Genomic DNA, 22717 nt, shown 5'->3' with positions numbered 1-22717 from the left:
TGTAACTCAGTGATTAACAGCATAGCTCAACCCACCAACTTCTGCTGGATGCTACCCCTGCCCTGCACCCCAACGCCCCCCCCCCCCCCCCCCCCCCCCCCCCGCCAACACACACCCCCCCCCACCACCTAACCCCTGTCCAAAGTGACTCCTTGATCCAACCTGACTGAACTACACACACGCACCCCACCCATCCACTGACTCATCTCACCTCTTCACCCAGCCCCTTGGCACACACACACACACACACACACACACACACACACACACACACACACACACACACACACACACACACACACACACACACACACACACACACACACACCCCTCCACCAATGTGCACAGCAATGCCATTGACTGGAAGATCTGGGTCTATGTGAACAGAGTACCTCTGTTTGAAGGTGTATTTGATAGGTGGCAGTGTTGTCTGCAGTGAACCGCTGCCGCATGTTGTACAAGGTCTGCACATGCATCAGTGCTTCAGTTCATTTTTTGCACACCTAGAAGGTATTCACTTAGTCTCCCATGTTGTATAGTTATTTGAATTTTGCTGTGGGTTTTTAATTTTAATTATTTAAATCCAGCTTCCATTTATTCCTCTATGTTGCATCCTGCATATAGCATAATGTTACTGTATCAGTAACCCAGAAACCTAAACTAATGCCCAGAGACATGAATTTAAGTCCCACGATGGCAGATGGGGAATTTAAATTCAATTAAATAAATCAGAAATGATAATCTCAGTAATGGTGACCATGAAACAACTGAATTGTTGTTAAAAACCCATCTGGTTCATTAATATTTTTTAAGGAAGGAAATCTGCTGTCCTCACCTGGTCTGGCCTACGTGTGACTCTAGATCCACTGCAATGTAGTTGACTCTTTTACTGTGCTCTGAATTGCCTAGCAAGCCATGCAGTTGTTTTAAACTGCCATGAAAAAGTCAAATAAGAATAAAACAGGGCAGGCCACTTGGCATCGACCCAGACATCAGATATGACAAAGGCACTCTCAGTAAGCTCATCTCAGTAGCATCTGGGGACTTGTGCCAAAATTGGGAGAGCTGTCCCACAGACTGGTCAAGCAATAGTTTGACAGGTATGATTCTTTGAATATGACTGTCAGACAACATCTCCAACCACCTCCTTCACCAGAGGTGGCAGCATAGTGATACACACTCAAGAACCAGTGGCCCTGGGAGTCTTCAACATTGATTCCAAACCCCATGAAGTCTTGTGGCATATTGTCAAACATGGGCAAGGAAACTTTGTGCCAATTACTGTGTACTGCCCTCCCTCAGCTGATGGATCAGTACTTTCCTCATGTTGAAAAACATCTGGAAGAGGCAATGAGGGGAGCAAGGGGACAGAATGTGAGGGACTTCAATGTCCAACACAAAGTGGATTTGTAGCACCTCTTTTGAATGAACTGGCTGAGTCCTGGAGGACAAATGTGCATAGCAGGTCAGGTGGTGAGAGAACAAACAGGAAAGAAAAACTGACTTGATATCGTCCTCAGCACTCCATCTGTCACAGATGCATTTGTCTGTGACCAGTGGTGGGAATGATCATCCTACAGCCCATATGGCGACAAAACACAATTTTCGCAGTGAGGATATCCTCTACTGTGTTGTGTGACACTGCCACCATTCTTATTGGGTAGATTGAGATCAGATCTAGCAGCTCAAAACTGGGCATCCTTGAGGCACTGTGGGCCATCAGCAGCAAAAGAATTGTACTGCACCACAATCTGTAACCTCATGGCTCAACATGTATCTCACTCTACCATTACCATAAAACTGGATGACTTGGCATATCTCTCTACTTTTGACATCGAGCTAAGGGAGCGCATGCCAGAAACAGCATCAAGTGTATCTAAAAATGAGATGGCAACCTGGTGAGGCTACACCACAGGATTACAAATGGGGGCAACAGTATGCCACAGAGAGTGCTAAGCAGTTCCGTATCCAACAAATCAGATCAAAACCCTGCAGACCTGCCCTGTCAATTCGTGAATGGTTGTGAACAATTAAGCAACCAAGGGAAGCAGAAATTCCAAGATCATCCATAGAACCATAGAAAAGTTACAGCACAGAAAGAGGTGATTCAGCCTGTCAGGTTTGCGCCAGCCAAAAAAAGAAAGAGAAAAAAAACTAGCTGCTCATTTTTAATCCCACTTTCCAGTACTTGGTTCGTGGCTTTGCAGGTTTCGGCACTTCTGGTGCAGATCCAGGTCCCTTTTTTAAATGAGTTGAGCATTTCAGCCTCAATCACCAATTTAGGCAGTGAATTGGTGCCTAATTCACCCTCTGGGGTGAAAGTTTTTCCTCATGACCCCTCTAATCTTCTACCAATCACCTTAAATCTATGCCCCTGGTAATTGACCCCTCAGCTAGGGGAAACAGGTCTTTTCTGCCTACCCTGTCTAGGCCCTTCATAATTTTGTACACCTCATTTAGGTCACGCCTCAACCTTCTCTTTTCTAAGGAAAACAACTCTAGCCTAGCCAATCTTTTCTCATAGCTGCACTTTTGGAATCCAGTACATCAGTTCTAAAGACAAGGTTGAGGTGCTTGCAGCCAACTTCGGCCACAAGTGTTGAATGATACATCTTGGCTTCCTCATGAGGTTCCCAGCATTCCAAATGCCAGTCGCCTTCAGCCGATTTGAGCCACACCACGTGATATCAAGAAATGGCAGAGCACACTGGAAACAGCAAAGGCTATGGACCCCAGCAACATCCCAGCTGTAGTGTTGAAGACATTCTCTAGAACAGGCCATGTCCCTATTCAACCTGTTCCAGTACAGCTACAGCACTGGCATCTACCAGTCCAAGTGGAAATTGCCCAGGTATGTCCTGCCCACAAATAATAAAATACATCCAATCCAGCCAGTTACTGTCCCATCAGCTTACTCTCAATTATCAGCAAAGTGATGAAAGGAGTTGTCAAATGTGCTGTCAAGCGACACTTACTCAGCAACAAGCTGGTCACAATGTTCAGTTTGGAGTCCAGTTGGATTCGGACCTCATTATAGGGTTGATCCAAACAGGACCAAAAGAGCTGCATTTGAGGGATGAGGTAAGAATGACATTAAGGTAGCATTTGACTGAGCATCAGTCAAAAAGCCTGAGTAAAATACAAGTTAATGGCGAGAAACCTCTACCGGCTGGGAATCATACCTAGCACAAAGATGGTATTAGTTGTTGACCAATTATTTCAGTCTAGGACATTGCTGAAGCAGTTTCTCAGGACAGTGTCCTAGGCCCAACCATCTTCAGTTGCTTTGCCAATGAACTTCCCTGCAACATAAGGTCAGAATAGGGATGTTTGCTGATGAATAAACAGTTTTAGCCCCCATTCATAACTACTCACTTAATGAAGCAGTCCATGCCCGCATGCAGGAAGACCTCGACAAAAATCAGGCTTGGGTTGATGAGTGACAAGTCACACAAGTGCCAGGTAATGATCATCTCCAACAAGGGAGAATCTAGCCATCTCCCAATGACATTCAGTGGCATTGCCATTGCTGAATTCCCCCACCATCAACATCCTGGGGGTTGCTGTTGACCAGAAACTTAACTGGACTAGTTACACAAATGTGGCTACAAAAGCAGGTCAGAGGCTGGGAATTCTGAGACAAGTAACTCACTTCCTGAAAGCCCAAAGCATGTCCACCATCTACAAGGCACAAGTCAGGGGTGTGATGCAATACTCTCCACTTTCCTGGATGAGTACAGCTCTGACAACAGTCAAGTAACTTGACATCATCCAAAACAAAGCAACCTGCTTGAATAGCACCCATCCACCACCTTAAACATTCACCTCACTTCACCACTGACACGCAATGGCAGCAGTGTGTACCATCTACAAGGTGCATTGCAGCAACTCACCAAGGCTCTTTCGATGGAAACTTCCAAATCTGCAATTCCTTCCATCTAGAAGGAAAAGTGCAGCAGATACATGGGAGCATCACCTCAGAGTTTCCCTCAAGTCATACAGTATCCTGACTTGGAAATAAGCCGCTTGACCCTCATTGTCGCAGGGTCAAAATCTTGGGACTACTCCCTAACAGCACTGTGGATGTACCTACACAATGCAAACTACAGTTCAAGATGACGACTAACCACTGTCTTCTCAAGGAATAGGCAATAAATATTGGTCTTGCCAGTGATACTTACATCCCATGAATGAAGAATAAAAAAAAATTCCTGCGACAGTTAAATATTGCATTCAAAACTGAAAACAATCCGCCATAAGATCAGTCTTTTGTTCCAAATGGTAGATACCTTGATCCACCCCAGTAGATCAACTAACCGAGATCTCTCAGTGAAGAGTGGAGCTAATATTCTGTAATATTTATTTGTTCCATCTCATTTTGATGTCCATGTGCCAACAGGATCAACACTGATGTAGCCAACATGAGAGTTAGTCAGTTATGGCTTGTTTGTATTTTGTTTCTCCAGTTTTTCACAAGCTCTTAGAAAATATACCCAGTTAAGTCTGCACTTGTTTCTAATTGAGAGCTTAGCTTAGTTCTTTACAACCTAGTACCTGCAGCAATCAAGGTTCTTTGATTTGTATTGGAAAATACTGAAATAAAGACAGCATTTGTGGAAAGAGAAAAGTAAGGCTAATGCTCCAGGTCTTGTTACCTTTCAAAACATGAGGAAAAGAGCCAGTGAAAAATTGGTGTGGAGAAAAAGATTGAGTGGCAGAGATAATTAAATGATTGTCATGGTGTAAAACACAGGTAGGCAATGATGCTACAAATTAGAGAAATGAAGTATGTGTTCAAGACCCAGATGTGTGAATGGCTACAGCAGCATAACTGGGAGGGGGGGGGGGGGGGGGAGAAAGATGGAAATTGAAGTTTGAATGTGAGTTTCTTGTGTGGACAGCTGCACTGCTATTTGTGTGTTTTGGTTTCTCGAGGTGGTGAATTACAGGTCCTAATTGTAGATGAGGCTTACTTGATTTGGCATTCTAAATGGAGTCCTTGGATTCATCTGGGGCTTTCTCTAAAGCCACATATGTACATAGGAAATGGTAGCGGAGTAGGCCATTCAGCCCATCAAGCCTGCTGTGCTATTCAGTAAGATCATGGCTGATCTTATTATGGCCTCAATTCTACTTTCCTGCCTTCCTCCAATACCTTTTGACTCCCTTGTCAATCAAAAATCTCTCTCACTCAGCCCTGAAAGTATTCAATGACCCTGCCTCCACTGCTGTCTGGGGAAGAGAACTCCACAGGCTCTCTACCCTCAGAAAATATTCTCCTCACTTCCGTGGGAGACTCTCCTCATAAATGGGAGGGCCCTTATTTTTAAACTGTGTCCCCTAGTTCTACACCCTCCCACAAGGGATCCTTTCAGCATCCACCCTGTCAAGTATCTTCTAAACTCCAATGGATACAGGCCCAGCCTGTCCAACCTTTCCTCATGAGATAGTGTCCCCACCCCCAATCCCAGGTATCAGTCGAATGAACTTTCACTGAACTTCTAATGCATTTATATCCTTTCTTAAATAAGCAGACCAAAATGGGTACACAGTACTCCAGATGTGGTCTCTATGCAACTGTAGCAAAACATCCCTTTTATTGCAAGGAAAATGGAATATAATGACAACATTCTATTTGCCTTCCTAATCACTTGCTGTACCTGCATACTAACGTTTTGTGATTCATGTACCGGGACACCCAGATCCCTCTGTACCTCAGAATTTTGCAACCTCGCCCCATTTAAATAATATGCTGCCTTTGACTCTTCCTGCCAAAGTGACAAATTCCCATTTTCTCTCATTACACGCCATTTGACAAATTTTTGCCCACTCACTTAACCTATCCATATCCCTTTACAGACTCCTTATGTCCTCTTCACAATTTACTTTCCAATCGACCTTTGTCATCAGCAAATTTAGCAACCATACATTCGGTCCTGTCATCCAAGACATAAATATAGCTTGTAAATAGCTGAGGTCCCAGCACTGACCCTTGTGCCACTCTGCTCGTTTCATCTTGCCAACCTGAAAATGACCCATTTATGCTTATTAAGCCCACTCACTGTTTCCTGTTAACTAACCAATCCTCTATCCATGCTAAAATGTTTTCCCCCTACACTGAGCTCTTATTTTGTGTAGTAACCTTTGATGTGGCACCTTGTCAAATGCCTTCTGGAAATCCAAGCACACCACATCCACAGGTTCTCCTTTATCCATGTTGCTTGTTAGTTCTGAAAGAACTCTAATAAGTTAGTGAAACAGGATTTCCGTTTCACAAAACCATGTTGACTCTCTGTGATTGCATTAAGATTTTCATTGCCCCACTATAACCTCCTTAATGATAGAATCCAGCATTTTCCTAATGACATGTTAAGCTAACTGGCCTGTAGCTTCTTGCTTTCTGACTCCCTCCATTCATGAATAGAGGAGTTACATTCACTATTTCCTAATCTGATGGGATTTTTCCAGAATCTAGTGAACTTTGGAAATGTAAACCTACTATCTTAGCAGGCACTTTTTTTAAGGCCCTAAGATGATGTCCATTAGGACCTGGGGACTTGTCAGCTTTTAGTTCTAATAATTTTCTTAGTACTCTTTCTCTGGTGATTGTAATTATTTTAGGATCCTCCCTCCTTTTCACCTTGATGCACACTTATTTTTAGGATGTTATTGTACCCTCTGCAGTGAAGACAAAATATCTGATCAATTCATCCACCATTTCCTTATTTTCCATTATTAGTTCCCCGGACCCACTCTGTAGAGGACCAACATTCACTTTACCTTTTTCCTTTCTAATTATCTGTAGAAACTCTTAATATATGATTTTCTAGCTAGCTCTCTTGAATTTCTCCCTCATTTTTTTTTATCCATTCTTTGCTTTTAATGTTCTGCCCAGTCTTCAAACCTGCCACTAATCTTTGTAGAATTGTACTTTTTCTTTCAATTTAATACTACCTTTAACTTTCTTAGTTAGCCATAGATGGTATGCCCTTCCTCTAGAGTTTTTCTTTCTCACTGGAATATATCTTTGCTGAGTGTTCTGAAATAACTCCTTAAATGTCTGCCACTGCATCTCGACTGACTTATCCCTTAACCTAATTTCCCAGGTCACTTCAGCCAGCTCTGGCTTCATATCCTCATAATTGTCCTTATTTAAGTTCAAAACACTAGTCTAAGACCCACTCTTCTTTCCCTCTAACTGAATGTGAAATTCAGTCATGTCATGATCACTGCTTCCGAGGGAAACCTTTTACTATAAGATCATTAGTTAATCTGGTCTCGTTGCACGTTACCAGATCCAGATTAGCCTACTCTCTGGTTGGCTTTAGCACCTGCTGCTCAAAGAAACTATGCCAAAAACACAATATAAACTCATCTTCCAGGCTACCTTTGCCAATCTGATTATCCCAATCTATGTATATATATTTAAAATCACCTATGTTTATCACCATACCTTTCTCACAAGCCCCCATCCTCCTTTTACACCCCATCCTACAGTGTGGTTACTGTTGGAGGACTGTAAAACACTTCCACAAGTGACTTCCTACCTTTACTATTTCTTACCTCTATCCAGACTGATTCTACATCTTGATCTTTAAAACTAAGGTCATCTCTCTCTATTATGCTAATATCATCCTTAATTAGCAGAGCTATTCACCACCTTTTCCTAGCTTCCTGTCCTACCTAAATGTTATGCGCCCTTGAATATTCAGATTGTCTTTGTCACCTTGTATCCATGTCTCTAATGGCTATCGGATTATAAATATTTATTTCTATTTGAGCTGTCAATTCACCTTTTTTTAAACACATGCTGTGCGTATTTAGATACCAAGCCTTTAACTGTCTTTTTACCATTTTTGCAATCTCTGGCCTTATCTTAAGTTTGCATGTTCTGTCCCTTCCTGCCTTGCTTTGATTATCACTTCTCTTATTGCTACCTTGCTCTCTTGTCTTGTCTTCTCTATTTAATTGATTACATCTTTCCACACTTGATCCCTTGCCCCCACTATTTACTTTAAAATTCTTTCCATCCCCCCCTTGTTATACGACTTGCCAGAACACTGGCTTCAGCACGGTTCAGATGAAGACTGCCCCAATGGTACAGCTCCCACTATCCCCTGTATTGGTGGCAGTATACCATGAATCAAAACCCATTTCTCCCACGCCCGTCTTTGTGCCATGCTTTCAACTCCCTAATCTTATTTACTGTCGCCAGCTTGTCATGGCTTAGATGATCCAGCGATTGTTACCTTTTTGAGGCTCTGTTTCTTAATTTGGCCCCTAGCTGCTGATATTCCTTAATCAGAACCTCTTGCCTAACCTTACCTATGTCACTGGCCCCGATGTGGACCACAACCACTGGATTCTCCCCCTCCCACTGCAAGTTGCTCTCCAGCCCAGAGCAGATGACCTAAACCCTACCTCCTGCCAGGCAAAACACAGCCTTCTGGACTCAAATTCTATGCTGCAGAGTCTATCCCCCGACTAAACTGTCCCCTCATACCACTATATCCCTATTTACTCCCCTGCTTGAATGGCCTCCTGTACCATGGTGACATGGTCATCCAAAGTGGTTGCAAGCACATCGAACCTGTTGGACAATTGCAAGGGCTGAGGCTCCTCCACTTCCACCTCCTGATTCCCCATACCTGCTTCACTCTCAGTCACGCCTTCCTGTCCCTGACCACTGACCAAATCAGAAGTCCCTATCCTAATGGGTGTTACTGCCTTCTGGTATAGTGTCCAGGTAACTTTCGCCTCCCTCCCTCCCTGATGTGTCAGTATCTGCAGCTCGGCCTCATGCTCAGTGACCCTGAACCTTCTCGAGCCACAGACACTTGCAGATGTGTTTTCTCTGGATCACACTGCTGTCGAAGAGTCCCATATTCTGCAGTCGCAACGCATCACCTGCCCTGCCATCTTTATACTGAGTTAGTTAATTATTTTTCTTAATTTATAATAATAAACACTGCTACTCCCAATAACCTTCACTGCTGATAGTAAACCATACTGCAACTAATAAAACCTTACAATTACTAATAAATTGAGCTCTGAAGATAAACTATTTAGTAAAGTAAAGTAAAATATTTAGCAATCAATCACATATCTGTTTTCCTGTGAATTCACATCTTGGTTTTGTATTAGGCAACAAGTTATCACCTAATTTTATCACTAGCTAGGCAAGCCAGAACTGAAACATTATTCCCCACTGCTTTTCTGTGATTTCTTGTGGAGCTCCAAATTATGTCTCCTGTGCAGAATAGATTGCTCTTTTTTTATCGTGCAATGACCCAGTGCACTTCAGTGCCTATGTAGCAGACAGCTAAATGATAGTGTACCTCTATCATTTTGCAGTGAAGAAGGCCAGTGCGAAAGCTTGTGATTGTCCATAGGTTGCATGGTCGTTTTACCAGCATCTGTCAGTCATATCTTAATTGATACCACATGCAAGGCTGTTATACAGAGCAGTTCTTGCACATTTGCTAAGTATTATCTATATTTAACTGTAACATATAACAATTTTCTTTGCAAATTATTACTGAAACTGGTGTTAGGCTTGCCATTGGTGCTTGATCTGCAGGTGGCTCTTTTCACTTCTAATTTTCTGTTACTGTGATATACCCCGAAGGAAAATGCACGTCTAATTTTGTATTACTGCGATATATCCCTCTAGAAATTGCACAATGTTGAAGATAGATTACATGTCTAGTAGGATTATCTTCATATGCTGTGCATCCTTCACCCCCATTCATCCATCCCCAAAAATTTTTTAAGGTATACTTTTAGGTTTGTGATGAATTATTGATTTCTGGTCAAAACAGATTAGCACCATGGCTCAGGTCCCAATGCTTTCCATGTCACCATAGTAAGAGGTGAAATCTGATGTGTCAAGATTACATTTTAATATGCATGCTTCACATGTAGTTTCCCACAATTTCATCAAGCTGGGCTCTGTTCTCAGTGTGTGAAAGATACATATTACTTGAGAAATGGGAAATGGTTTACTAGGCAAGTAATTTATCTTTCTAATGAATGTGTTGTAGTCATGATTACGATCACGATCATACTCTAACTTGAAAATACTTTAACTTTTGTACATTGTAAAAGTTAAAATAATGCTTCCCTTAAAAGGAATAACTCTGTGGGAATCCTCACTTTCAACCGGCAGCCTCGCTTGCCTGACGAGAATATTAAAATTTCAGTTGAAACTGCTTTCCTAAACATTAATTTTAATCGCAAAAATCATGGACAGTGTGTGACTCCCTTCTGGCTGTGCAGATTTTGAAGTCACTGGTAGAATGTTTACAGTGGAGCACAAGTCCCACATGCAGGCCAATGTCAGATATGAAAAACAGAAGGCTACTTGGCTACTATAATAAGCTTAAGTGGTAGCATCAAACAGGTTCTAATGACCTAAGTTTTTTTTTCAAAGAAGTGAATTCTGTATGCAATTTCCTCCCACCTCTAACTTGGAGAAGTAAATAATTATATTTTAGCAATACTGAATATTTTCATGCAATTTTTCCGTTCTAGAATCTTTCTGTGTGTCCAGAAGATGAATCCATCATTATGTCTTCCTTTGTGAACACTATGACTTCCTTAAGTGTAAAGCAAGGTGAACCAATCATTCCTTTTGATTCATATTAGCAGATACTTCAATATTTTGTCTACTTTGAGACTGAATTATGAAGAAAAGTAAATTTATGCTTGATAATGAAATGCTGTTTTTCCTGTGTAAAGTCAAAACATTTTTTTTTGCGTAATATAGTTGAAGATGGAGAAGTATTTGATTTCCGAGGAATGAGACTGGACTGGTTTAGACTGCAGGTAAGAACCGACTAATCTTATTTGTTGACCATGTTGAAACAGCATGTTAATATGTGTACTCAGATGAAAGCTGTGGAACTAAAATAAAAACAGAATTACCTGGAAAAACTCAGCAGGTCTGGCAGCATTGGCGGAGAAGAAAAGAGTTGACGTTTCGAGTCCTCATAACCCTTCCACAGAACTGACTGAATGTTAGAAGAGGGGTGAAATATATGCTGGTTTAAGGTGGTGGGGGGTGGGGAAAGAGAAGTGGGGTGGGGATGGTGTGGTTGTAGGGACAAGCAAGCAGTGATAGGAGCAGATAATCAAAAGATGTCACAGACAATGGAACAAAGAAGTGTGGAAGGTGGTGATATTATCTAAACGAATGTGCTAATTAAGGGCACTCAAGGTACAGCTCTAGTGGGGGTGGGGGGGAAAGACTAGCCCAGCATACAAGATTTAAAAATAATGGAAATAGGTGGGAAAAGAAAAAGCTATATAAATTATTGGAAAAAACAAAAGGAAGGGGAAAGAAATGGAAAGGGGGTGGGGATGGAGGAGGGAGTTCAAGATCTAAAGTTGTTGAATTCAATATTCAGTCCGGAAGGCTGTAAAGTGCCTAGTCGGAAAATGAGGTGCTATTCCTCCAGTTTGCGTTGGGCTTCACTGGAACAATGCAGCAAGCCAAGGACAGACATGTGGGCAAGAGAGCAGGGTGGAGTGTTAAAATGCAAGCGACGGGGAGGTTTGGGTCTTTCTTGCGGACAGACCGCAGGTGTTCTGCAAAGCGGTCGCCCAATTTACGTTTGGTCTCTCCAATGTAGAGGAGACCGCATTGAGAGCAACGAATGCAGTAGACTAAGTTGGAGGAAATGCAAGTGAAATGCTGCTTCACTTGAAAGGAGTGTTTGGGCCCTTGGACGATGAGGAGAGAGGAAGTGAAGGGGCAGGTGTTGCATCTTTTGCATGGACATGGGGAGGTGCCATAGGTAGGGGTTGAGGAGTAGAGGGTGATGGAGGAGTGGACCTGAGTGTCCCGGAGGGAACAATCCCTACAGAATGCTGCCGGGGGGGTGAGGGGAAGATGTGTTTAGTGGTGGCATCATACTGGAGTGGGCGGAAATGGTGGAAGATGATCCTTTGAATGCGGAGGCTGGTGGGGTGATAAGTGAAGACAAGGGGGACCCTATCATGTTTCTGGGAGGGAGGAGAAAGCGTGAGGGCGGATGCACGGGAGATGGGCCGGACCCGGTTGAGGGCCCTGTCAACGACCGTGGGTGGAAAACCTTGGTTAAGGAAGAAGGAGGACATGTCAGAGGAACTGTTTTTGAAGGTAGCATCATCAGAACAGATGCGACGGAGGCGAAGGAACTGAGAGAATGGGATGGAGTCTTTACAGGAAGCAGGGTCTGAGGAGCTGTAGTCGAGGTAGCTGTGGGAGTCGGTAGGCTTGTAATGGATATTGGTGGACAGTCTATCACCATAAATTGAGACAGAGAGGTCAAGGAAGGGAAGTGAAGTGTCAGAGATGGACCATGTGAAAATGATGGAGGGGTGGAGATTGGAAGCAAAATTAATAAATTTTTCCAAGTCCCAACGAGAGCATGAAGCGGCACCGAAGTAATCATCGATGTACCGGTGAAAGAGTTGTGGGAGAGGGCCAGAGTAGGACTGGAACAAGGAATGTTCCACGTACCCCATAAAGAGACAGGCATAGCTGGGGCCCATGCGGGTACCCATAGCCACACCTTTTATTTGGAGGAAGTGAGAGGAGTTGAAGGAGAAATTGTTCGGTGTGAGAACAAGCTCAGCCAGACTGAGGAGAGTAGTGGTGGATGGGGATTGTTCGGGCCTCTGTTCGAGGAAGAAGCTAAGGGCCCTCAGACCATCCTGGTGGGGGATGGAGGTGTAGAGGGATTGGACGTCCATGGTGAAGAGGAAGCGGGTGGGGCCAGGGAACTGGAAATTGTTGATATGGCGTAAGGTGTCAGAGGAATCACGGATGTAGGTGGGAAGGGACTGGACAAGGGGAGAGAGAAGGGAGTCAAGATAACGAGAAATGAGTTCCGTGGGGCAGGAACAGGCTGACACGATCGGTCTACCGGGACAGTTCTGTTTGTGGATTTTGGGTAGGAGGTAGAAGCGGGCCATCCGAGGTTGGGCGACTATCAGGTTGGAAGCTGTGGGAGGAAGATCTCCAGAGGAGGTGAGGTCAGTGACAGTCCTGGAAACAATGGCTTGATGTTCAGTGGTGGGGTCATGGTCCAGGGAGAGGTAGGAGGAAGTGTCTCCGAGTTGACGCTCAGCCTCTGCGAGGTAGAGGTCAGTGCTCCAGACAACAACAGCACCACCCTTGTCAGCAGCTTTGATGACAATGTTGGGGTTGGACCTGAGAGAACAGAGTGCAGTAAGTTCAGAGAGAGACAGATTAGAATGGGTGAGAGGAGCAGAGAAATTGAGACGACTAATGTCACGCTAGCTCACTTGAGCCAGAATAGGGCAAATCTTACTCCCCAACAGTCTAAAAACTTGCTGACATGGCCTGGTTTCACACAGACTAACTTGAGGATTACACTAAACAAATACAGTATAAAACACTAAATTACAGATACACCATAACAAATTTTATATATTACAACAATCTGCTAGCTTCATGATCATTATTTCTTGTACTGGCTTTTTATTGAAGATTTATTTAATTGAATTTAAATTCACACGAACTGCCATGCTGGAATTTAAACTCCAATCTCGGGATTGGTAGCTCGGGGTTCTGGATGACTAGCCCAGTAACATAACCACTATGTTACTGTACTCATAAAGAGCCACATAATAGACTTGTTTATGGGGTTAAAGCAGCAGTGGCTGTGTGGATACAGAATTGGCTAAAGGGCAGAAAGCAGTGGGTAGCATTGCACAGTTGTTTTTCAGACTAGAAGGAAATGTGCAGTGATGTCCCTGAGGAGTGGATGTTGAGACCCCTGCTGTTCTTAACATATATTTATGTGGCATGCACTGTACAGTTTCAAAGTTAGCAGATGATGGAGAAAGACTGCAGAATGTTGTATTACAGTTTTGTGTTCTGGGCATCCTTGTACATGAATCGCAAAGTTATCATGCAAGTACAATAAGTAATTAGGAAGGCAAATGGAATGTTGGCCTTTATCGCAAGGGGGTTGGCATGTAAAAGTAGGGAGGACTTGCTACAACTGTACAGGACTTTGGTAAGACTTCCCCAAAATACTGCATACGATTTTGGTCATCATACTTAAGGGATACACTTTCATTGGAAGCAAGTTTAAAAAAAGGTTCATTAGGCTGGTTCCTGGGATGAAAGGAGTTGGAGTTTAGACATAGAGTAGGCAGCAGCCAGGAGCAGAGATGCTTATCAAACAGGTATTGGAGTTGCAGGGCAGTATTTTACTGCTTCTGCTTCTTGTAAGGTATATCAAAAATTCTTCCAAAAAAAAATTCAAGGAAGCAAAATTGAAACTTGATCCATGCCAAAAACAATTTTCAATATAGCTGTGCAGAAAGTTGGATGCTTTTGTTTACTTGCATAACAACAGTATTGAGGATTTCAGATGCTAAACTATGACAGCAAAGTTCATGAGTCTTTAATTATTAAGACCTTAGAAGAACCATGAAATTGTAATGTTCAGAAAAATGAATTCCCAGTTTGCAGCTTCTAATTATACGTTAAAAAAATATTCAACCAATTTCCACCACTGGAAATAATGTCTCATATCAGCGTTATTGAAAAAATGTTGCCACAAGAACAAAAAAGCTTTCTGGCGGAGTGATGTCATTGGTTCGCATATGTGCAGAAATTCAGTGCACATGCGCACATTGGTGTCGGCGGCCATATCACATAGGCAGGAGACACGCTGGCCGATGCCTTGAAGTGTAGAAGCAGATTTAATAATTATTAATAAGGAAATGAACAGATACTCGGCGGGGAAGCTTATGGGAAAAGAGCAGTGGACTGAGACTAATCGGATAGCTCTTTCAAAGAACCAGCACAGGCACGATGAGATGAATGAGCCTTCTATGCAAAATCATTCTATGACTCTGTGACATAAAGAATGGCCTCTTGATAAAGCCCTGAAGGTAGTTTGTGGAACTATACCTCAGCAAGTTCAACATGCTCAGGGAGAAGGGAGGTAAACATTGGCTGCAGAATTTTTAAAAGTTTTTTAAAAATCTACATAATATATTTGATCCAAAAAATACTTATTTTGTTTGCAGGCATATACCAGTGTTTCCAAGGCTTCTCTTAATTTGTCAGATCACAAGGAGTTAGGAAAAATGATGAATACTATTATTTTTCACACAAAAATGGTAGATTCTTTGGTTGAAATGCTGGTGGAAACTTCAGATCTCTCTATCTTCTGGTGAGTGTTTATTCTGTTTCTCATTCCCAGGATTAAGAGCTTTTTTTAATGTATTCAAGTAGGAACAGCAGAAAACATTTTAACAAAGAATTATCATGCCTATGTTTTAAGGCTTTTACTTGAGTGGGCTGATTTTAGATATCCACTAGAGTCTACAGGAACTGTTGCTTTTGAGCAGAAAAACTTTGTACTTGTTCTCCTTGACTTCAAACTTCTATATTTTGGTAGATGCTTGACAAAGCACGTAGTCTTTGCTTTTGTATGTAGGACTTGAAATTTTCCAATAAGAGCTAGATAAATAAATGTAGATGCTTATTTGTATAGTGTTAGGCTTGGCTCAATGCTAGCAATCCCTTATGAATCAGAAGGTTGTGGTATGAAACCCTATCCAGAGACTTGAAAACACAATCTAGACTGACACCTCAGTGCAGTACTGAGAGAGTGCTGTGCAGAAATCTCATCTTTAGGATGAGACATTAAATGGTACCATAGCAGCAGTCTGAGGCATTACAGTTGTTGTTTAGGTGTTCCCCTCCCACTCTTTCTCCCCACCACCACCTCAGCAATGTCACAGAAACTGATTTCCTGGTCATTTACCTCATTGCTGTTTATGGGGATTCAAGCACAGGAGCATCACTTAATGTAGCAACCATTAGCAGCCATTGATTGCTCTTTTTTAAATGATAAAGCTAACTCAGAAAATTTATCTTTATGTAGTTTTCCTGTATACTTATGTTTCTCACCATGGTTTGCTCCATGGTGTCTCTAAATATGTTCTTTAATCACAGCTACCTGTTGTTCATAAATTAAGTATGTGGGCTTTCCAGTCCTGTCCATAAAGAAATTCATGTGAATGCTCTGCCAATTAACCTATTTGGCATTGCATGTGTTCAAAATTACAAACTGCACAATTCAAGAGGGGGAGCAAAAAATTGACAGTGAAGGCCATTGACATAGCTTCTAAAGAAATTATTTTTGTTTAAATAAAAGCTAGCTTTTCTCTTCTAAGGTACTGAGGCTGTCTGTAATCGTTTTTCTTGAGTGAATCAGTAGCATGGGCTTGGCTGAGGCTGAATAATGTTTATTCAGAAGTAAATCATAGAATTGTTCAATTTTTTATCCAATTGCTAAAATACATTAGAATTAAAATCATCGCAGTGGACTTGGACATGGGCACATCTGCCTCTCCCAAGATTTTATGGATTTGTATCATTAAAATCCCTGCCAACAGGACAATCTCACTCTTCAATCCCATCTTTCAGCTGTTCTCCTTTTGTCAGATCCTACATTGTGAAGCCATAATAATTGTGTAACTGTAACAAAATCACAGAAAAATGAGCATTTATCTTTCAAATTGGAGTGCAACGGCAGAAACTTGTATATTAACTATTTGATGAGGATTCTATTTTCTTCTCCCTGTCTTTGGATTCCATTTTAAAAATTGGATTCTTTGGGCTTTAGCTCAGCCTGTTTTGTATGTCAACCACCTTTTCTTCTTCCTTATTCCAGCAAATTGGGGAAAAAAGGAAAGTACCTGGGAATGCACCTTGCCACTAGTCCAGTGCCTTGGCACTTAACTGTACTGCGGGATGTGGATTTGTAATTACCTAGTCTAAAAACAGTTTGCACTTGACCCTATAAAGACAAGAACCCAGACCAAGGATAACTTGACTTTTAAAGCAAGCTTTGCAGGATAACTTTGAGAAAAATAGTAAATCCAATCACAACATTGTGTTTCTGAAAAAGTTACTCTATCCAACTCCCTATTCCAACATTTAAAAGCAAGAGTACATTGAAGAATGAGATCTTCTTCAAAAAATGGTCCCAAATATATTCTTAAAAATAGTTTAAAAATTATCCTCATTATCAGAACAACTGATCATCCCTTCCCCCTCACAAACCTCAACTACCAGCTGCTACCATAGCTGCTTATTGAAAATTGAGCTTGGGCGCCAACTGCTCACCCTGCAAGGTCTCAAGCGAGGAGCTGACAGTTGCGGAGAGGCATTGGGCTTTGTGCTGTATGTGAGCTTTGTTGCCCTGAAAGAGGAGCAGGCAGAGTGGAGCTCATTGCCCCCACCCTTCTCTCCTCTCCCTCCCCTTCCCCCTCTGCTGGCATGTGTGTGGTGTTTGGAGCTCACAATATAAAATTGCAGCATGTGGTACCCTGTATACAACCATTAGTGACCCAGTGCTAAAGGACTGCCATAACAGACAAGTCTTGAGCTCTCAGCATCCACTCACTGGCTGACAAAACCTCACCCCTTCCCTGACTCAACAGCAGGATGAAACACAGCCATTCAGCCCACAGCCACTATTCTCTACTGAGCTGCTATGCTTTAGTATGTAACTACAATGTCAGCACTCTTGTGCAAACAACCTGCACACCAGTGCTTCCTGCTTATGATGCCCATACATAAAACACACAGCACAGCATGCTGTGGCCAAATTATAAACTGTTCCTCAGTTGAATCCAGACTACAGGCTTTGTGTGTGTGTTGGAGGCAGGGTCATTGAATATTTTTAATGCTAAATTAAATAGATTCTTGATTGACAAGGGAGTCAAAGGGTATAGGGGAGTAGGCAGGGAAGTAGAGTTGAGACCACAATGAGATGAGCCACAATCTTATCAGATGGCAGTGTACGTATGTATGCATTGCTCAGCCCTCGCCCCACATATCTGCTATAAATGAGTATTAGATCCTCATTTCATAAAGCAGGAAAATTTCAGCTGATAAATTTCTTCCTTGCGTCTCTTCATGATCTCCTTTTACAGACTTTAAAGAACAAAGCTGGGGCAAATGCTTTGTGAGGCAGAGCTAGGTACACTTAGCAAGAATTGTGTTCTTAAATGTCCTAGTTAATTAAACTGCTGTATTAATGTAGGAAACATTTATTTGAATAAGTAAAATGAATGACTGTCAGCAAAATTATTAATTATATATTCCTTTATTTCTAAGCACTTAATTTCAGTGCTTATTCATTTTAAGTTGGAATACTATAATCCTGCTAAATAACATACTGTAAATTAACCAGTCATTTTCCCTATCATGATAAATAAAGCATTCTGCTTTAGAATACAGAGGAGCTATGTTTTTTGATACCAGTATGTAACAGTCATGTGGAAATCCCTAACCATGATGGCAGCAATTATGCAACATTGGCAAAAAAAACGGAGTTGCAATGCAAACTCTCACATTAAAACCTTTAAATTCTACAGAAGATGTAGGAAATTTTAAAAAAAACTGGTGTGGGTGGGCCTGCAGCCATTTGAAACTTGGCCTTAAAACTAACAAAGGTGAAACTTTTGACCAATTAGTCTGGGCTGACTTCAAATCCAAAACTCAAGATGAAAGTACTGTGCCATCAACTTTGTCAGCCACCTGTTCTCCTACGTGCATCAAGATATGGTATAAAAAAAGCTTGTCTTGAATCTGTTCAGGTACAAAAATAAATTGATGCTGTAAAGACTTGCTCAAGTATAAGTCATATCAAGTGACATTAAAAAAAATGCCGGGGCATACCTTCAAATTATCCTGCGTACCATGGTGCATCCTATTACTCTTTTTTTATCATTACAACCTCATCAGTGATTTATCCAATTTTCTATTCCAACTCCAAAACACAATGCATTAGATTAGTTTCAAAAGTTAGGGAGCTTTTTAAATATGCAACGAATTTTGTATTTCTTAAAAAAAGGCATGTTGATACGCAAACCATGATCATGAACCATTACACCTCCCCCGAACCCCGAGCCCTCTTCCTTTAAAATTTAAACAAAATACTACACAACATATTGGACACTGGAAATTTCATATTTGAAAGGGTTGAAGTAGATTTTTGGAATAAGTGTTATTTATGTGGAACTGTATTTACTGTTTGTAATTGTATTGACATGATGATGCTTAATATTCTTTAAGTTTTTACAGTCGTGCTTTTGAGAAGATGTTTCACCAGTGCTTGGAGTTGCCCTCGCAGTCACGATATTCAATTGCTTTCCCACTGGTTTGCACGCATTTTATGAGTTGCACTCATGAATTGTGCCCTGAAGAGGTAAGGTTGTTTTCCTTTTATTTGTCTCAATTGCACACATTTCAAAATATCAAGCTTTTCAGCAAAGTTAAAGAAAAGATTGTGAAGATATGAGCGATCTTGGGTCAACTTATGGCATCTTTCACCTTCATTTGTGGCCCTCTGAATATACTGAGAGATTTTGCCAGAATTCAGATTCCACGTTGTTCTTTCTCCTACTCTTTTTACGTTTAAAAAAAGAAGATATTTCATAGCATTACTTAAAATCACATCACAAATAACAAGCCATTTGGCCCATGTTGATGCTTATCATCCACGCCAACTTTCAATACTAACCACATGTGCCTGCCCTGTTTCTATATCCTTTAACCCATTTCCTTCAGCCACCTATCTCATCTATTCTTGAACCTTACCATGATCTTTGTTTCAGTCACTAATTCTAATGGTGTATTTCACAGGCTGACAAACCTCTGTTTTTAAAGTTTCTTTTATCGTCTGTTCAAATAGAGACCATGCCAACAGAATAGGTTAGGTGGGTGGTTGAAAGAAAGGTGGGTAAAGGGAAATGGAAATGAGGCATACATATGGGAATAGGATGTGGAGGATAAGCACTGATTGCGCCGAATGGCCTTTTTCTAAATGGCCCATTTCCATTTTGTAATTTCTATGGGGGGGGGAAAAGTGAAAATATCTCTCAAATTGTTGCAGCACAGAAGTAACCCTGCACCTTCCTCCTTTTCAGATGAGTCTAATTCCCTTTTAATGCCTTAATTGAACCAATTGTTTTCTCACACTCAAGCAGTGCAATGCAGACCTTAACCATCACTGCATGAAAAGGACTTTGCTCATGTCACTAATGCTTCTTTTGCCATTACTTTAAATTTGTGCCCTCTTGTTCTACATCCTTTTATGAGTCTGAACAGTTTCTCCCTATCTACTTTGTCCAGATCTCTAATGGTTTTGAATACCGGAATAATCCCAAGTGTAATACAAATGAGCGACAATGAGAGAATATGAAAACATGAGAAATGGTGGGAACAGGAGGAGGCCATATGGCCCCTTGAGCTTGCTCTGCCATTTAATAAGATCATGGCTCATTTTTGACCACAACTTCAATTTCCCACTCAGCCCTCAAATCTCCAGATTCCCTTAAAATCCCAAAATCCACCGATCTCACCCTTGAATATACTCAGTGAATATATTCATATGCACAGTCCTCTCGGGTAGAAAATTCCAAAGACAGTCAACCTGCTGAGTGAAGGATTTCTCCTCGTCTCTGTCCAAAATGGCCATCCCCTTTATCCTGAGGTTATGACCCCTAGTTCTAGACACTTAAGCCAGAAAAACAGCATCTCATGAAACCGTCTCATAAACACATGTTTTAATGAGATCACCTCTTATTCTTCTAAACTCTAGAGAGTATTGGCCCATTGTGCTATACAAGAGCCCTCTTATCCCAGGAATCAATCTCATGAACCTTGGTTGCCCGCTCCCTCTAAGTCTTGTATATGCTTCCTGGGGTATGTAGCCCAAAATTCTACACAATACTCAAGGCGTAGTCTCACAAAAGTCCTATAACACTGCAGCAAGAATTCTTTACTCTTGTACTCCAAACCTCTTGCAGTGAAAGCCAACTTATCATTTGCCTCCCTAATTGCTTGCTGTACCTACATGTTAACTTTGTGTTTCTTGTACAAAGACATCCACTTCTCTGTACCAACATTTAATAGTTTTTTGCCATTTTTAAGGTAGAAATTTGCTTTTTTAGCCTTCTTACAAAAGTGAATAACCTTGCATTTCCGTGCATTATAGTCCGCTGTCTCTTTCTTGTCCATTCATTCAACCTATCTTGTATCCTATTGTAGATTCATTGTGTCTACCTCATGCTTACTTTCCCACCTAGCGTTGTATCATCATCAAACTTTGATAGATTACATTTGGTCCCTTCATCTAGGTCATTAATGTAGATTATAAATAGCTGAACCCACCCATCTCTCTCTCTGGAACAACCATCTTTCGTGTGGCACCTTATTGAATGCCTTTTGAAAATCGATCTACAGCATTCACTGGTTGCCTTTTACTTGCCCTCCTAGTTACGTTGTCAAAACCTCTTAGATTTGTCGAACAACATTTCCTTTTCATAAAACTGTGTTGACTCATTCTAATCACATTATGATTTTCTAAGTGCCTTATTACCACTTCTTTAATAATATGTAGATTCCAGCATTTTCTCGATGACTGTCAGGCTAACTGGTCTTTAGTTCCCACTTTTCTCTCTTCACTACCCCCCCACCTTCTTGAAAGCCATTGTTACGTTTGCTACCTTCCAATCCACTGGAACTCTTGTGGCATGGATTCCCCCTTTCCCGACATTAGTTGGATTCTAGTGCCAAGTCTAGGGTATTTTCAGGAATCTAGCAACAGTCAAGTCATCAAGCAAGCTAAGCAACACATCTTTCTGAAGAATTTTCAGAGAGCAAACCAGGGAGTCAAATGCGTTGATTATCAATCATTTTCTCAGTTTTACAGAGTGCAAAGTATTGAAATTGGCAAGTATGATGTGGGCATCGCAGAGACTTGGCTGCAGCGGGATCAGGACTGGGAGCTAAATATCCAAGGATATACATCCTATCGAAAAGACAGGCAGGTTGGCAGAGGGGGTGGGGTTGCTTTGTTAGTAAGAAATTAAATTAAATTGATAACAAGAAACGATGTGGGGTCAGATGATGTAGAAACTGTGTGGGTAGAGTTGAGGAACCGCAAAGGTGAAAAAAACCATAATGGGAGTTACTTACAGGCCTCCGAACAGTAGTCAGGATGTGGGGCACAAGATACACTAGGAGATAGAAAAGGTGTGTAAGAAAGGCAAGGTTACAGTGATCATGGGGGATTTCAATATGCAAGGAGACTGGGAAAATCAGGTTGGTAGTGCATCCCAAGAAAAGGATTTTGTGGAATGTCTACGAGATGGCTTTTTGGAGCAGCTTGTGGGGGAGCCCACTAGGGAACAGGCAATTCTAGATTTAGTGACGTGTAATGAGGCAGATTTGATAAGGGAGCTTAAGGTGAAGGAACCCTTAGGAGGAAGTGACCATAATATGATAGAATTTACCCTGCAATTTGAGAGGAAAAAGCTGGAATCAGATGTAACGGTATTACAGTTGAATAAAGGTAACTACAAAGGCGTGAGGGAGGAGCTGGCCAGAATTGACTGGGAGATAAGCCTAGCAGGAAAGACAGTGGAACAGCAATGGCAGGAGTTTCTGGGAGTAATTTGGGAGACACAGCAAAAATTCATCGCTAGGAAGAAGAAGCATACTAAAGGGAGGATGAGGCAACCATGGCTGACAAGGGAAGTCAGGGACAGCATAAAAGTTGAAGAGAAAGCATACAATGTGGCAAAGGGCAGTGGGAAGCCAGGGGATTGGGAAGCCTACAAAGACCAACAGAGGACAACTATAAAAGAAATAAGGAGGGAGAAGATT

General features: G+C 41.7%; 1 protein-coding gene across 2 annotated transcripts in view; it reads left to right on the top strand.

Annotated features, from left to right (window-relative positions):
* The window catches only part of nckap1 (NCK-associated protein 1), a 206041-nt gene that overhangs the window by 99074 nt on the left and 84250 nt on the right, over positions 1–22717 (top strand). The window contains exons 14-17 of one of the 2 annotated variants that reach the window (XM_041200526.1): positions 10534–10615; positions 10769–10827; positions 15055–15200; positions 19130–19253. In XM_041200526.1, the coding sequence (XP_041056460.1) occupies positions 10534–10615; positions 10769–10827; positions 15055–15200; positions 19130–19253 (411 nt within the window). Of the gene's footprint in view, positions 1–10533; positions 10616–10768; positions 10828–15054; positions 15201–19120; positions 19254–22717 lie in introns of both variants that reach the window. The other variant, XM_041200524.1, reaches the window with a different exon arrangement.

This window comes from Carcharodon carcharias, chromosome 12 (assembly GCF_017639515.1).
Source record: "Carcharodon carcharias isolate sCarCar2 chromosome 12, sCarCar2.pri, whole genome shotgun sequence".
Classification (NCBI taxonomy): Eukaryota; Metazoa; Chordata; class Chondrichthyes; order Lamniformes; family Lamnidae; genus Carcharodon; species Carcharodon carcharias.
Note: the sequence above shows the minus strand (reverse complement) of the source record. Positions and strands in the feature narration are given on the sequence as shown.